The sequence below is a fragment of the Leptonychotes weddellii genome, chromosome 4 (assembly GCF_054177405.1).
Source record: "Leptonychotes weddellii isolate Sample4059 chromosome 4, ASM5417740v2, whole genome shotgun sequence".
Lineage (NCBI taxonomy): Eukaryota > Metazoa > Chordata > Mammalia > Carnivora > Phocidae > Leptonychotes > Leptonychotes weddellii.
The window spans coordinates 17160289-17178218 of NC_138372.1; the positions used below are offsets into that span (position 1 = coordinate 17160289).

General features: G+C 37.1%; 1 protein-coding gene across 1 annotated transcript in view; it reads left to right on the forward strand.

Moving 5' to 3' along the window:
* The window catches only part of CLIC4 (chloride intracellular channel 4), a 72377-nt gene extending 54691 nt beyond the window's left edge, over positions 1–17686 (forward strand). The window contains exons 4-6 of the mRNA XM_081817768.1: positions 43–149; positions 13241–13422; positions 14141–17686. Of these exons, the coding sequence (XP_081673894.1) occupies positions 43–149; positions 13241–13422; positions 14141–14305 (454 nt within the window). The 3' untranslated portion in view covers positions 14306–17686. The remainder of the gene's footprint in view (positions 1–42; positions 150–13240; positions 13423–14140) is intronic.
* Positions 17687–17930: the final 244 nt, after the last annotated feature.

Here is a 17930-nt window from a genome sequence, read left to right on the forward strand (position 1 = left end):
TCTTTGGAGGATCTATTATCCATTCTCACTTTTCCCCCTTAGGTACTTGAAGCTTTCACCAAAACACCCAGAATCAAATACTGCTGGAATGGACATCTTTGCCAAATTCTCTGCATATATCAAGAATTCAAGGCCAGAGGCTAACGAAGGTAAAAAACAAAAACAAAAAACCCCAAGTGATTAGATTACCACCGGAGATAAACAAACCAAAAAAACCCCAAATAAATCCAAAAATCCTGTTATGACAGTGATTTAAAATAAATATTTTGGAGTCCAGACCTTCCCATTAAGTATTAAAAACTGGCTTTCAAAGTTGATTAGAGATTTGATGATAAACCAGGGTAAGTCCTTAAATTGCTATTTTCCTGTTTCAAGCTAGTGGGACAGTGCCTAGCATATGGTAGTTGTACAACACAGTGTTTACTGAATGAATAGTTTTCACAAAGGGGGAGCTAGACAGAGAGTTAACGGTGCATCAGAAACAATGAATGGTGTGGTTGTGGTGGTTTGGAATAGATTGTTAAAACTTCATTTAAATTATTACTAAATCGTTTGTTTATTGTTGGGTTCTGGTAGCCTAAAATCAGCCTGGGTGGATTTTTGTGATAATTATCCTTAAAGAGCAATTTCGGGAGTTACTCCAAGAGAGCATTTATACTCCCCACTCTTCCTAATTTCTCTGCATCCTAAAATGGGATTTTAGTTTCAAGTCCTGTTTTCACGTGAGAATTGTTTAGGGTAGTGCAGATACAAATTCCTTCTTCTATTTGTTAAAGGACCCCATCTTATTATTTCGTTTACCGAACTTATGTATGGTGAAGGGAAGCCTCTTTGAAAGAGGTCCGTTTAATGAACCTTGTCTCAACTACACCATTCAGTAATTTTTCCTCTCTTTGAGATGTTAAACATCGTTCTGAGTAAAACTCTCTAGAGAGAACATTAGTGTTTAATTAAAAGTAATTACAGTAACAAGAATGCCAGCTCCTAAAGACACTTTAATCCATCCTGGTTTTGGACAGTTTGGTGGCTTGGGTGCGGTTCTTTTGGGTAGACGTTTATGGCTGCAGATGAACAAGAAAACCAAAGGGAAAAAATTATCATTGCTGGTTAAGCAAGAATAAACCATCTTTTAAAAAATGGAAACACTTGCTAATTTCCTTATGTGATTGCAGTGGGCAGAGTTCCAAGCTATTCAGGCTAGTATTTTTCTTATTATTAAATTTTAAAATTGCGGCATTTTATAATCTAGTATTGAATTTCAAGGGTTTCTGGGATAATGTTCGCTGCATGTGATGTTTTTCTGCAGCAGAGGGAAGGAGGGAAAAGCCGTAGTGTCCAAGCCTGGCTCATAGCTCTTCATTGTGTTCCAGTAGCTGCCTTGGTTTGGGGACAACTTTCCTAAGTAATTGGCTTTTTTCCTGACTGATGTTTCGGTCTAAGCATTTCATATGCTAAACAAACAGTTACGATGGAGCCCCTTCTATCTGCACACGGTATCCTTTCCGTCGTACCCATCCTTCCTGCAGGTGACTTCTTTTCACGAAATCATCCTTTTATATCCAGATGCTCTTGCCCCATAGTTCCTGAACCGTCTGAGTTAAATTCATAATGTTTTTATTTCTCTCTGTAGTTTTGGAAGCTGGAGGGTGGTTGAATTTCTTTTGACACTTGGTGGGGAGGAGAGGGGAATAAAATATGTTTGCTTAAAAAAACCCCAAAAAACCACAAAGAACAAAACCAAACAGTTGCTTTGGGGATGGGATAGAGGGGAGAGAACAGGGGAGAAAGTGACTCATTTAAGTATAACTTTGTATTCTATTTTTTCCTACTAGTTTGTTACTGTCTTAAGTAGCCACCTACGCTTACTGTCCTTAGAATGTTATAACCAGTAAGAACAAACAACATAATGGATCACACAGTGTATAACTTAGGCGGCTTTATATTAAATTACCTGTTGGTAAATAAGAATTCCAGTTGCCAAGCAACTTTCCCCATAGGGCCTCTCACTGCCAGGAGATTTTAGAAAACAATATTCCAAATCACTTTGGAGCTTACTGAGTATATGTAGATTTGTTGAAGGTGTCTTGTCTGTCTGTTTAGTGCAATAAAATGCCTTAAATCAGCCTTGGAAATTAGTGTTCCAGCTCCTTCTTCCCCCAAACTTTATTATAAACCGCTTACAAAGAGATGGATTTGTCATTTTACATGGTAAATCAGAGTAGGCAAGCTTTTGATTAGTCTTACCAGCCTATGGAAATAGTTTACAAAATTCAATATGTTTGGACAATTTTAAGACATAATTCTAAGTAAGGAATTAAATGCCTAGATGCTGTGCTGTTGGGCCAGTGAAAGAGAAGGGTCAGTGCTTAGATGGGGTACAAAATAAACAAATAGGGTTTAAAGAATAAAATAAAGGGAAATACGGTAGAGAGGGAGGGAGGGAGGGAGAAAGAAAAAAAACAAAGAATGAATGAATTCTTTTGGTAACATGTCCAAAGCTGATTGGGAGTAAGTTTGTGTAATCTTTTGAAGCATTAAAAGAAATTAATAGGTAATTCCTTTTATAAAAGGGAATGGGTTAGATATGACTTGTCCCAGATCTTTTTTTTTCACTTCTGTGATTTCATTAATTTATATAAATTATTAAGCTCCCAAATGTAACTAATAGATCATTTATTAGTGTGTTGGTATTTATAATATTCTTAAGAGCTCAGTGAATTTAGCAGTGATGAAATCTGCCATTATATGTCCTAAGGCATATTTCATAATGTCCAAATTCCTGTTTTTAAGTGGAGGCAAGGAATCTATAGGTTCTAATTAGTTCCTTTTTATTCAGAATTCCCTCCCTGCCTGTCTCCCTTCCTTTTTTTTCTCTCTCTCTGTGGAAGTGTTTGGAATCAGAGGATGGTTGTTCATCATTGTAGCTATGGAACCTAAATGTATATTTAGTCACCCTTAAATACTCCTTTTTTTTTTTTTTAAGATTTTTTAAAAAAATATTTATGTATGTGAGAGAGAGCACAAGCAGGGGAGCAGAGGGAGAAGCAGACTCCCCGTGGAGCAGGGAGCCCGACGTGGGGACTCGATCCCAGGACCCCGGCATCATGACCTGAGCGAAGGCAGATGCCTCACCGACTGAGCCACCCAGGCACCCCAAGATTTTATTTATTTGAGAGAAAGGAGAGAGTGCACGAGCAGGGGGAGTGGGAGAGGGAGAAGCAGGCTCCTCAATGAGCAGGGAGCCCGATGTGGGATTCAATCCCATGACCCTGGGGTCATGACCTGAGCTGAAGGCAGAGGCTTAACCAACTGAGCTGCCCAGTCATCTTTTAAATACTCCTAACCTCTCCCTATTTTATATTGGCCTTTAAAAATTGTTTGCATAAGATTACCCTTTATTGAGATTAGCAGTAGCTTTAAAATACAGTTTTATCTTTGTAAGGGCTCGTAATTTTGGTTTTCTTCATTGTGAATTGTATTCTTTTCCTACAGCAAATATGGTCATGTTAAATTTAATGCTTTCTGTCTTGCATTTACTCAAATTATACAAGTAATTGAGTAATGTATGCTTGTTGAAAAAGTTAAAATAGTTTAGAAATAAATTTAATAAAATTTCAGTGTCCCTTCTTAACCTCATTTGAGCTCTTCCCACACAGTTAATATTCATCCTTTTTTTCTATGTAATTTTGCAAACATTGTATATGAGTGTGTATTTATGTGTATATTTACATTCAGCAATCGTTCTTTTCACATATTATGTGGTAGAAGTCCTTCCATACCAAAATATAGATCTACCTTATTTTTTAGAAATATTGCTTAATGTTCCATAATACGGATTTTTATTTAACTGTTTCCCTGTTGATAGTCATCTGGATTGTCTCAAGTTTTTTTATTGTGACAAACAATGCTGCCAGTGAATGTCCTTGTGCTAGATTCCAAATAGGTCAAAAGGTTTTGTTTCTCAAAAGTCTACACCAGTTTATATTCCCACTAATGTGAAAGTATTCATTTCCCCACACTTCTGACCCTGGCATGGGTGTATGAGTGTGTGTGTGTGTGTGTGTGTGAGAGAGAGAGAGAGAGAGAGAGAGTTTTAAAATTTTGCTGTAGTTTCATAGGCAAAAAAAGTTGTTTTGGTTTTCAGAATTAATTTAAAACTAATCAGATGGCCTCTATTACAATTAAGTACTAATTTTTTTGGAGAGCTTTTCAAATACCTTCTTAGAGATACCAGCATTACCACAGCAGGGGTGTTAGAGAATGGTAGTGTAAGACAAGGGCCTCCTTTCTCATAGCTTGCTACTGCCTTCTAGTGGTTAGTCTTGACATTTTCTTTATCTTAACCAGATTCCTTTGTGGTTTGTCTTCAAAACTTCATTATGTTTATTGAATGATGTTCTTTAATACCTCTTGGCACCTCTGTCTTTCTTTGTTTTGTTGGCCTTCCTTGTGTTGTTACATAAAAATTGAATGAAACGAATTCACCATTCTTTGCATTACTATACCCTTTATTCTGAGATTCTTAATGAAAAATCATTAACATTCTAGCGAGGTGTAGCAATTCAGCTTCATTGCAGGTGCTTTACTAGGTCCAAAATTGTAGAAAGAATAGTAATTTTAATGTATACCAGGTTCTTAATTTTAGCCTTTGTGTTACATCTAGGATTATACGCATCATATGTTTCAAACCTTGTAAATTTAGAATACTTTATTTTTTCTGTTGGATATATTTGAAAACTAATTCAGGAAAAGGATGAATTTAGAGCAGGTTGACGATCATAAACTTGCCATACCCCTCAAGTGCCATTTGAGACTTTGTTTCAGTGTTTGACTTCACAGTATTATCTTTGGTAGAGGCCGTGACTCTGTTCATTATAATCTGATCAAAGAATAAGTCCTTATATCTGTCTTATATCTGTGTATTTATTCTGTATTCACTGATTTTTTTAAAAAGATTTTATTTATTTATTTGATAGAGAGAGACACAGCGAGAGAGGGAACACAAGCAGGGGGAGTGGGAGAGGGATGGGCTCGATCCCAGGACCTGGGATCATGACCCGAGCCGAAGGCAGACGCTTAACGACCTAGCCACCCAGGTGCCCTTGTATTCACTGATTTTGATAGGAAGCATATTGAATCTTTAAGTTGGTTCTTTCACAGTCCTGAGATTTACTGACCCTTCATTCTCACCACCCTCCACCCCCTTTTAAGTACAACCATGAAAAGTTTTCCATCCTGCCCTGGACTCCTTACTAACCTAGCTATTTCTCACATTTCATTCTCTTGTCAATTTATAAATTTAACATTTTATGACTACGTGCATGATCAATACCTTGTATGTAATCAATGAAAGGTTATATCTATTGCTTTTGTATTTTTGACCTTTTATTTTAAATGGCTTGATTCCTTGTCACTTCCATAGTTGCAGTTGAACTCAATTCCTCAGCTTTAGTTTACTGGGCTCCAGTGTCCTCCTGCTTAACTCTTTGCTCTAAGAAATAAACTAGCTTGATCCTGGCTATGGCTAGAGTGACCTTTTATTAATAAAATAGGTAGTTCTTTGATCTTGATCTTGTCATCTGTCACTTGACATACATACATTCCAATTTGTTTGATATTTACCTAAGTAAAAAATTTTACCAATTCTTCTTTACATTTTAAAATGGCTCTTATGTTCTATAGTAATATGCAGTTCCTGCCTCCTTTTCAGCTTCCCACAAAGATGTAACAGTCAGATACAAATATCTCCACTCATCTGACTTTAAAAGTGTCTATTCTACATGTTCACCTGATTTCCTTTTGAACCTTCTCCACACATTTAAGAAACTCCAAACTTTTATATTTAATTATTGGCCTTTCTCAGTCTGTGGCAGATGTTGATCAGATGTTTAATTTGTGCTTGGGTAGAATGCCATGAATTTTAGGGGATCTACAGAGGAAGCACAAGACAGACTTTACCTTCAAAGAAAATAGAGTGCAGTTGGGGAAGCAAGAATAATGCATTGACTTAATAACAAGAATTAAGAGGTTCATGATTTAGTAGACCATTAGTTTAATATAAACCAGCCCTGAGTTTAAAAATTTAACAGCTCTAAAAATCTAACAGTGCTAATATTAAGATACTGAACATAACTAATACTTTTTTTTTTTTAAGAGAGCGTACGAGCGGGGAGGGTTGGGGAGGGGCAGAGGGAGAGAGAGAATCTCAAGCAGGCTCCACACCCAGCATGGAGCCCAACAAGGGGCTCCGTCTCACAGCCCTGAGATCATGACCTGAGCTGAAATCAAGAGTTGGACACTTAACTGACTGAGCCACCCAGGCACTCCACTGATACATATTTTTAAAACATAGTAAAAACTACAAGGTACTCAGTTATCAGATACTGACTTTAACTTTATTATAGATAGTCAAAGGTAGAAGAACAATGTGGGAAGTTTGTTTGTTTGTTTTCTAAAGATTTTATTTATTTGACAGAGAGAGAGATAGCAGGAGCATAAGCAGGGGGGAGTGGCAGAGGGAGAAGCAGGCTTCCTGCTGAGCAGGGAGCCCGACGTGGGACTCGATCCCAGGACCCTGGGATCATGATCTGAGCCGAATGCAGACGCTTAACGACTGAGCCACCCAGGCGCCCTAACGGGGGAAGTTTCAACTAAGAACTGGACATTATAAAAAACCAAATGGAAGTTCTAGAATTTAAAAATACAATATCTGAAATTATGAATTCAGTATATGAATCGAACAGATTAGACAATGATAATTGGAAGATAGAATTAGTGAACTGGAAGATAGGTCAGAAGGAAATAACTAATGGAAGCACAGAGACAAAAGGAAAAATAAAAACAGAGGAAAGAGTGTAAGACTTGTGGAACACAATGAAAAGAGTTTGATATATGTGTAACTGGAGTCCCAGAAGGAGAGGGGAAAATGGAGCCAAAGGTATAGTTAGAGGTAATCGCCAAGAATCTTCCAAAACTGATGAAAGATAAGCCATGGACTCAAACATTACACAACCCAAGCAGGCTAAATATAAAGAGAACCACACCTGTGTGTACCATAGGCACCTGCTGAGAACCAGACAGAACCTTACAGGTGGCAGAGAGAAAGCTCTTCAAGGTAAAAGCAGCAGGAGTGAGCACTGATTCTCAACAGAAGCAGTAGAATCCAGAAGACAATCTTAAGAGCTCTTCAGAGAGCTAAAAGTGAATTAAAATTCTATAAGTAGTGAAATACTCTCCAAGAGCGAAAGCAAGCACATCCAAATAATTTTTTGTTTTTGCCTCAAGATAGGACATTTATATTTATTGCCCTGGATTCATATACTTGCTAAACTGGTCAGCTTTTTCTTATGGCCTTTTCCGTGAACCTCTAAAATTTACTGTTCAGTTTACAATTCCAAGTGGTCAAAACACACCCACATTCTCTAAGATGTCAGTCAGGTCTCTTTTCTTTGATGTTCAGAATAAGGCAGATTCTCCTTCACTTCTGTATCTTTAAAGTAGGATATTATCTGCTCTTCCCATGTCCCATGGCTGCTCTGAGAATTAATTCTACTATTATATATTCCCCAAGTGTTTCAGCTGAAAAAATACTATAAGAATATAATAAGACATTAATTTTTTATTTATGGATTTTAATAAGTGATGGTGAAATAGACATTTTTAAACAAACAAAAACTGAGTACTTATCTCCGTAGATTCCCAGTAAAAGAATTACTTAGTTTTTCAGACAGAAGGAAAATGATTTCAGATGAACACCAAGAGACACAAGGAAAGAAAGCAAAAAGTAGTATAAATATGTTATAAAGTATAAATGCATACTGTCTGTATAAAACAGTAATGCCTTGTGGAATTTAAAATCTATGTCAGATGAATATACATGACAATAGCAGCCTTCAGGACAGGAGGGAGGTAGTGACAGCAGAGTGTTATGAGGCCCTTGCATTATCCTGGAAGTGGTGAGAGGGAACAAAGACTAGTAAAAGACTGCAACACACTAATAGAGGGAGAGATGAATAATGGATTTTAAAAACTTACTCCAAAAGAAGCAAGAAAGAAGAGAACACAGAACAAGTAGAAATCAAAATGTGTGATGACAGATTCATACCAAAGTTCGTAGTAATTACATTCAATGTAAATGACTTAACTACTCCAAATTGAAGACCTCACTTGCCAGCTGGCTCAACAATATGTTGCTTTTATGTACAAGAATGAATACACACATATATGTGAAACACACACATGTATTCAGGAAAGGTGAAAGGAAAGTAGTGCAAATACTAACGAAAGAAGGGGGCAAAGCTGCACCGATACTGGACAAAGGAGACTTTAAGGAAAGAAGCACTAACTAGAGATAATGAAGCATGTTTCAAACTGATTTAAAAGGTTAATCTACCTGAAAGATAGAATGATTCTAAATTTGTATTACTAAATACCTAGCCTGGAAATATGTAAGCCAAATTCACAGAACTAAAAGAGAAATAAACGAATCCACAGTCTTGGTGGGAGATTTTAACTCACTCCTTTAGTAACTGTTAGAATCAGCCAAAAACTAATAATCAGAGAGTCTAGCAGAATTGAACAACACAACGAACACGTTTAGTCTCGCTGATACGTACATAGAACACTGTCCCCAACGACTGCAGAATGATACATTTGGTTTTCACATGCTCGTAGAACACTTCATCAAAATTGACTGTAAATATACAAATCTGAAAGATTTTCCAAAAAATGGGAATTGAAATCATACAGAATATTTTTTTCTGACTATAAAGAAAAGAAGCTAGAGATCAGTGACAAAATCACAGCTAGAAAATTTCTACATCTTTGAAAACTTAGCAGTACGTTTCTAGTAATCTGTGGGCTGAAGAAAAATAAAATTATGAAAGACAGCAGGTCTAAATTTATGTGATATGGCAAACAATGTGCTTAGAGGGGAACTGATACCTCTAAGTGCTTATGTTAGAAAAAAAGATTGGAGGGACGCCTGGGTGGCTCAGTCGTTAAGCATCTGCCTTTGGCTCAGGTCCTGATCCCGAGGTCCTGGGATCGAGCCCTGCATTGGGCTCCCTGCTCTTTGGGAAGCCTCCTTCTCCCTCTCCCACTCCCCCTGCTTGTGTTCCCTCTCTCGCTGTGTCTCTCTCTGTCAAATAAATAAAAATCTTAAAAAAAAAGGATTGGAAGTCTGACGGTCTCCACCTCAGGGGTTTAGGTAGAAAAAGATCAGCAAATTAAACCCAAGAAAGTAGAAGAAAGGAAATACTAACCAGCAGATTTCCTTGAAATAAGAAACAAACATGACAGAGGGTCAGTGAGGCTAAAAGTTAGTTCCACGAAAAGTCTAATAAATAAAAATTAATAAATCCTTGACAAGAAAAATCCAGAAAAGTGAGAAAGGCAGCAATAACCAATATTAGGAATAAAAGATTGTTACAGATCTTACATTGAGGTGATTTTTAGAGGATATTATGAAAAATTTTATGCTTATAAATTTGAAAACACTGTTGGTTAAATTTACAGAAAGTATAGTGTAACAAAATTACTATAGGAGGGCATAAAATGTAAATAGTCTTATGTCTGTAATTAAAAACCATTTCATAAAAAAAAAAAATTCCAGATCCAGATAGCTCCACCAATGCACCAGAAGCATTTGGGGAAGAAGTAACATCGGTGTTGCACATAGTCTTGCAGGGAACAGAAGACAGGAAGGTACTTCCCAGCTTGCTTTTTGAGGTCAACCTTGACACTCAGACCACACAAGAACATCAAAAGAAAGATGGTTTCAGGCCAGTCTCTCCCAAACATAGATGCAAAAGTCTAAATAAAATATATCTAATCCAGCAATATGAGAAAAGATAATACAACCAAGTGGGGTTTAAGTCAGGAACAGAAGATTGTTTAAACATTAAAATATCTGTATAAATTAATAGCATAAAGGAGAAAAATAACATTTCAGTAGAAGCAGAAAAAGTACTTGATAAAATTTGATAACTTATGGTAAAATGATATATACATACATATATATATATATATGTCTTAACAAACTAGATGTAGCAGGGAACTGCCTTAATTTGACAGAAAGAATCTACCAAAAAAGCTATAGCAAATATCAAATGTAATAGGGAACTAGTGAAATTTCGGTTTCCTTTGAGACTCGGAACTAGGAAGTGGTGCTCACTATCACCACTTCTATTCAGCATTGTAGTGAAGGTCTTGGCCAGTACGATAGGCAAGAAAAAGAAATAAAAGGTATGAGAATTGTAAAGGAAGGAACAAATTTGTCATTATTCTTAAGCAATATAATTGTGTATGTAGAAAATCCAAAGGAATCTACAGATAAACTGTAAGAATAAAAAAATGAAAGAGCAAGGTTCCTGGATATGAGGCCATTATAAGAATCAGTTGTATTTTTACATGCTGGCAACAAACAATAGAAAACATGCAAAAATATTTACACCATCAAAATGTCAGATATTAAAAAGTCAGGTATTTAGGAATAAATCCAATAAAAGATGGTCAAAGCCTCTACACAGGAAACATAAGTCACTGAAAGAGATGTTTTAAAGATTTAAATAAGTGGTATTGATAGATTGGAAGCCTCAGTATTGTAAAGATGCCAGTTCTCAAGTTGGGGTTCTGTTGAATCTGTGAATTATTGAAAAGCCCAGCCGGTTTTCTGTGCATGCATGCATGCACGTGTGTGTGTAAATTGACATGCTAATTCTAAAATTTATTAAGGAAATTGAAGAGAGACTTAAATTACCTGATATCAAGACTTACAAAGGGATAGTAGTTAAAACAGTGTGGTACTAATACTAGGATAGACAAACAGAACAATGGAACAGAATATGGAGTCAAGAAAATACCCCTATCTCACACCTACACAAAAACCATTTCTAAGTGGATTGTAGATATAAATGTGAATGGTAAATAATACACAATATCTAGAAGATAATGGAGGATATCTTCATAATTTAGGGGTAGGTAAGATTTCTTAATCTGGATGAAGCACTGGAAGTTTGTTTGGAAGAAACAAAATTGATTAATTGGACATTAGGTTTAGTAACTTCTGTTCATAAAAAGTCACCATTAAGGGAGTGGAAAGGGTGAAGGAATATGTGATACGTATTACCACAAAGGGCTTGCATCTGTAATTTATAGAGAACTCCTACAAATAAGACAGGCTATGCGATGAAAAATGAACAAACGGCACTTTACAAAAAGAGGATATCCAAATAGTCGGTAAATATGAAAAGGTGTTAAACCTAATTTGTCATCCTCCCGAATGGCTAAAACTGAAGAGACTGACAGCACCGAGTGGTGTTGAAGATGTGAAGTCACTGCGATGTCACTGCACTGCTCTTTGTTGTGTTGAACTTGGCAAGTTGATTGCAGTTTCTACTAAACCTGAACACAGGTATACCCAGTAACCCACAACTCCATTTTTGAGTGGAATATGAACAAATGTGCACCAAAAAGATATGTCCAAGAATGTTTGTTCCACGATTAGTCATGAGCCTCAAACCGTAAACAACACAGACCCCATTTACAGGATGGATGAATATTTCTTATATAGTCATATAGTGGAATGCTAGGTAACAACGAAAATGGCTGATCTGCCTTGCACAACACCACAGATGATGTTCCTTAGGGTGCTACCCTGGACCCCCCGCCTGTCCTTCGCTTCCGTGGTTTCGGTGTTCATTTATGTTCTCAGGATTCCCAGCCATACTGCTCCAGCCCAGACTGTTCCAGACACTGTAGCCCAGCTCCTACTCTGAGGTCTCACAGACAACTCACCTCACAGGCAGCACATACTGAACTCTTGTCCGCACCCCCTGAACCTGCTTCTCTAGGCAGGTAAATGTTTCAGCAAATGATACCAGCCTTTACCCTGGGAATAGTTTGTTGGCCGTTTCTCTGTACTATGCCCACTCCCCAAAATGTAAACTCAAACTGCTTTGTTCAAGAGTGAATTTAACGATGCTTAGAATAAGAGTTGGCATGTAGTAGGAGCTCACGTCTGTATTTTGTTGAAAACATCTATCCTCTTTCCATATTCAGTTTTGCTTCCAAGCTCTGTTGGTTTTTATCGCCTAAGTACCTCCAAAATCCACTTACTCCTTTTTATACCCACAGCCCCTTATCTAGCCCCTTATCTGCCATCTGTTGTCTGCACTGCAGGGGGCGGGGCACTGCCAAGAATGAATGGGTGGGAGCAATTTGGAAGAAGAGGTTTTGGGTTAGGACATACTTACGTTGCTGGTGAAATATCTAATATCTGGTGAAATATCTAATACGCAGCATATAAAACTTTTGTCTTTTTCTCTAATGGAACCAAATTTATTCAAACTTATAACTGTATTGGTTGTCACCTCATGATATGTATGTTTTATGGCCAAGCACTGTGGTCACCAATGTGAGCTTGTGCATTCAGAGGGTGGAGGGTGAAGGCGGCCTGGGAAGGTAAAGGATAAGGGTAGCAGAAGACTGGTCTGCTGTTAGTCCGTATGTGTATCTAACGACCTTCCCACCCCCTCTGCTAAAGGTCACTAACCTTGACTTTCCAGGTACACAGGGGTGGCTCTGTCCCACTCGTCTCTGAATTATAACAGTCATAACATCTTAATCTATTGGGGTGAAGAGCCCCCTGATGCACTTTTGTAAATTGAACTCTCTAATCTGACGTCTGTGTTTTCCGTGTTATTATAAAATAGTGCTATTCTTGACTTCTTGTGTATTACAAGACAGTGCAAAAACTTCAGGCTTTCTGCTTGGATTGTCTGTATCGGAGTATCTTAACGTGTTTCTTGGTGATAAATCCAAATATTCCTGGGGAAACAGGCATCAAAATTCAGGGCAAGAATCTCTGTCTTGGCAAGATTTTCTTCCCTAGACTTGAATTAATAGGTTTGCCTTTTCTCACCAATTTTTCTAGTTTAAACATCCACTGTATTGGGCCATAGTGTGTTTTTAAGTGGGACATTTAGTTATTGAGTTTTTACAGATTCCAGTTTCTGAAACGGTCATGCTCATTTCTGTGCTTACCTGAACAAATGTACTTGTCTCATCCCTTGCCCCATGTAAAGAAGCTCCAGGAGAGCAGGAACCTTGTCTGTCCTGTTCTACAGTGCCTCATGTCAGAGTAAGCAGTTGATAAAATAGTTATTGACCGAAAGAGTAATGCTTCTACTTCGGGACTTGGGTGGTTTTCCTTCTTACAGTATCCCCATCTTTCTTTCAGCACTGGAGAGGGGTCTCCTGAAAACCCTACAGAAACTGGATGAATATCTGAATTCTCCCCTCCCTGATGAAATTGATGAGAATAGTATGGAGGACATTAAGTTTTCTACACGTAAATTTCTGGATGGCAATGAAATGACATTAGCTGATTGCAACCTGCTTCCCAAACTGCACATTGTCAAGGTAGGCCTGCAGGATGTGGTGTGACATCACCGTTAGACCGGGTATTCTCTGTGTACTAAGATAGCACTTTCTTTGTCTATAAATTTTTTTTTTTTTGATCTGGTATATGCCTAGGAACCCCAAACAGTATAACTTAATACTATTTAGGCAACAGTTGGAATACCCTCGAGTTAACAAAATGGAAAATTATGTCTTAAAATTGAGGCATATGAGAAAGAATTTTTTTTTTTTTTTTTGGTGACTGTATAAAAATTCAAAAATGTAGCAGGTAACTTTGAATTGGAGTTTGCTACATTGACTTACGTTGTCAGATTCTGTTGTGTGATCACCTGGTTATTTCTATATAAGGCAAAGAAATATTTACTGAGCATTTATTGTATAAGACACTGCGCTAAATAGAATAGTAGTAAACACTAGTTGTGATAAAGATCAAGACCAAGGAAAACAGAGATGTAAAATCATGTGTGTGCCTTGAAGTATTTACCCGGAGATTACACCTGGCTGTCTCTCTGGGTCACCAGGGCAGGCGTTTGCAATCCCTGTCACATTACTGAAGTTCAGATGTACTTTGCGGTCCTTGTCATTATTTAAAACTCTAGTTAGAATGAAGGTGACTTCTCAAATAGAAGCAGTTCTCAGAGATTCACAGAATTAGACATAAGTCTGGTTTACAAGTCATGGAAAATAAATGTTAACTTTTGATCTCTTTGTATTTCAGGTGGTGGCCAAAAAATACCGCAACTTTGATATTCCAAAAGGAATGACTGGCATCTGGAGATACTTAACTAATGCACATAGTAGGGATGAGTTTACCAATACCTGTCCCAGTGATAAGGAGGTTGAAATAGCCTATAGTGATGTAGCCAAAAGACTTACCAAGTAAAATATCCCTTCTGAGAGAGATGTCTTTGCATCTTCCCCTAAGGATATGCTTTTCCTAACAGACTGCTCCTGTTCCTATAAAGTAGAAATTTTATTTTGCATGAACGTGCAGTTACTCAAGATTAGGACAAAGGCTAGACAAGGTATAGTAGCTATCTTTAAATATACACTCCTAAGCAGTATTATGTTAAAACACTTTATCCTGTCTCCCTCCCCTGCCCCGTACCCTCCTCTCCTCTAATCCGGAGACACTCCGCCACACTCTTCACTCTAGAGGTAGACTGCCGTCCCTCCGGAGCCCTCACCGTCGTGTCTGTTCCCTGTGGACTGAGGGCAGAACTTCGGAGGGCCAATGTGTAGCTGTTAAAATAGTACCCACGACTTCATCAGTCAGCCGAAAACTGGTGCACAATGCATGGTACAAGGAACATTTATGTATTTTGGGGATTGTATAATATTTAGTAAGAGTATATGAAAGGATTGCTACTGTATCAGAATGCTCTGTCTCAATTCAGTCTGTCCTGGGTGTGTCACCACCAGTGAAGAGAGCCTTCCACAGAAAGTCACTACAGATCTTGCTGTTTTACTTTGTACATGGATTTTTACTTTTGCCTAAAAGCATTTACCCTTCATACCAGTTACAACATCGGACACTGTGTAGGAGCTACAAGTTCAGAGAGAGGGATGATGTTCTCAAGATCTTCCTCAAAGCATTTCATCTATCTGAGAAAAACCTATGGGCACCTGCTACTCTGTCTGAATGTGTTGCTTTTTGTGTGTGTTTTGCCCAGTGCCATTCTTTTGGAACCTTATTGCTTTCCTCCTTTATTTTAAAAAGCTCCTTTTTAGGTAAGCGTAGACCTTGCTGTCTGTAGATCTTTTGAGTAACACTACATAAACTGATATTTAGTTGATTTAGCGATAGCAGTATGACTTGTAATGTAAAAATTAACACAGATAATAACCTAAGGAATGTAGGGTGGGTTTGTCAAAATGTCAAGCAGAATTTTGTTTCTGAAGCATATTTAATTAATATGGATAACCTAAAGAATGCCTTTTCCATCGTGTATTAAAAACAAGATAAAACAGCCATCACCAGCTTTCCCATTCAACCCCCGTTGACTCTTAAACTTTGGGTAGAGAGCATGGCTAACTCCTTTGGAACTAAATTATAGTTGTTATGGTGAGTACATATTTACTGCAGTTTTGCCTAATCTCAATCATTGTACTTCCTTCAATTAAATTTTTCTAAAGCCACATTGAGGAATAGCACTCTGCATGTTTGTTTTTTTAAAAAATTGGAAGTCCTAAACCAGGAATGATTTGTGCTCTAACAAGGGAGGATGAACTTGGTAAAAATAAAACAAAAGTTTGCTACGTATTTATTCATTTTTTGAAAATGGACTGTCTAAGTACTACTGCTCCAAAGACCATAGTTGTAACTATCATACATTTTTGGTAATTTTTTATATGTAACTTGTTTAAGAAGTGCTATTTCTCATAGGCTGTTTTTGGAAATTTACATTATTGCTTTCAAATGGCAATGTTTTCCCCCGTTTGGTGTGTTAACATTTAGTAATCACTGGCATTAGGGAAGCAGCCTGATTTTTATAAGCATATACTGCATTTTTTAACCTATCAGTCTGTAATTACCTTGGTATAGAAAGATAAGCTCCGTATTGTATCCATTTGGCTCAGGGAGGTTTCTTTGCCTTGCCTTTCTTAGAACTCCTTACTGCTGATAAAAAATTTGGGCACCCACCTTTAATTAAATATTGGATGATGACTTATCTGGTTGCAAGAAAAGCACTCAGGTTATCGCCGGGAAGTTCTATAGCAGTAGCTTCGGTGGGAGAAAATGTCACGTGTGCTCCAGGACACAGGCAGCCATCACCACTTCTCACCTCCCTTTAAAATAGTAGTAACTTGGCATTCAGGTGATACTGAACCTCGCCTCCTGGCTCTCAAAGTATGAAAAAGATTCAAGAGAAGGGTCTGTTCTTTCCAGTGAGCAGGGGACTAAGTGGTGCAGAATAGAGGGGCTAATGAGGACAGAGGTACATTTCTCAAAACAGAGGGATGAAAACCACATTCTGAAATTCAGTCGTGAACTACTTTCACTTTGGATATTTATTCTCTTCATTGTCTTTTTAAAATTTATCCCATGATTTTACTTGGCTGTCTGACTAGATGTCCAAGGAAGGCAGGTCTGTCTGTTACGATTTTGATGTAGAAAGACAGATCTTATTATTACTTTATCAGGGAAGATAGATGAAATTGAGATTGGCAAATGGACAAAAGCTAGGAAAAAGGATGATCCCAGAACATGATTTTTTCCCCCCATTTTATACTTGTGGAAAGATCATAGCTTAAAATGTTGGGAGATTTTAGGGCATAGAAGTTTTCATGGCAGTTCATGTAGTTTATAAACTGACATAATGCAGATCATCTGATACTATTTCTACAACTACTAAATCATTTCCCCCTTAATGTAAACCCCTTCTGTTCCACCTCAACAAGATTAGAGTCTGAATGGAAACTCTCACTGTTTTCCAAGGAATTCTGAGAAGTTTTTGTGTTGAACAGTTGGAAAGCTCTTTACTATTTCAGTTGATATAACTTCCTTTTTTTTTTTTTTTAATGTAGGTGCAGATTTTCTATACCCCTCTGCTATCTTTTATAAAGAGCATTGACTTTTGTGATGAAAATCATACTAGGTTTGATTTCTTGATAACTCAGCTTACACAATATTTTTAAACTCTTGAGCAATCTGTGTACAATTAAGAGATTTCTGACATTTATTCTTCACTAAGTTGATCAACTCTAGAATTTAGGCATTTTAACATCGGTTGAGTTTTGGATCTTTCTAGAGTTATGTAGATAGCTTTTGTTTCTGTACATTTAAAATATCCATTTAAGAAATACCTACAAGGTAAAAAATGAGAAGAAATAGCAATGTATTTTTTCATAAACATTTTGATACACATTTCATCGTTTATTGATTAACCATTTTCTTACACTGGTTGTAATCAGCATTTGATTCAGAGAGGGAAGCATTCATTATTGATATCCTAAATGGGCTTTTTTTTATTCCATCCTTTACAAATGATCAAGATCGGAGCTTGTCGAAATTATATTTTTATCATGGAAAATAATTTCAACTCCCTAAGTCCTAATGTTGAACAGAATTGGAGTATTTTCTTTAGAATTACTTGAAAAGGCAAATGAAAGCTTATTACAGAATGCTTGTATTTTCTTTTCTCTCTCTAGAACCAGTATATTGCTGGCAGCTATTGTATTAAAAAAATAAAGTATATTTTCACTATCATAAAAGGTTCTTTTTTCCCCCCATCATGAAAATAAATAACAACCTGGGGTAAAAGTGTTTTACTTGAGACTACTTTTTTTCCATGAGTGGGTGACTCAACACATTTAATAGATTAAAGGGGAAAAAATCATATGGTCATCTCAGTAGGTGCATAAAATAATTTGATAAAAACTTTCATGATTCTCATTCTTAGCAAAGTAGGGCCAAAGGCAAAAATTTTTTAACCTGAAAAGCCATCTGCCAGGAACCTACAGCAAATTTCAAATGTAAATATGAAACAAAAGCCCTTCCATTAAAG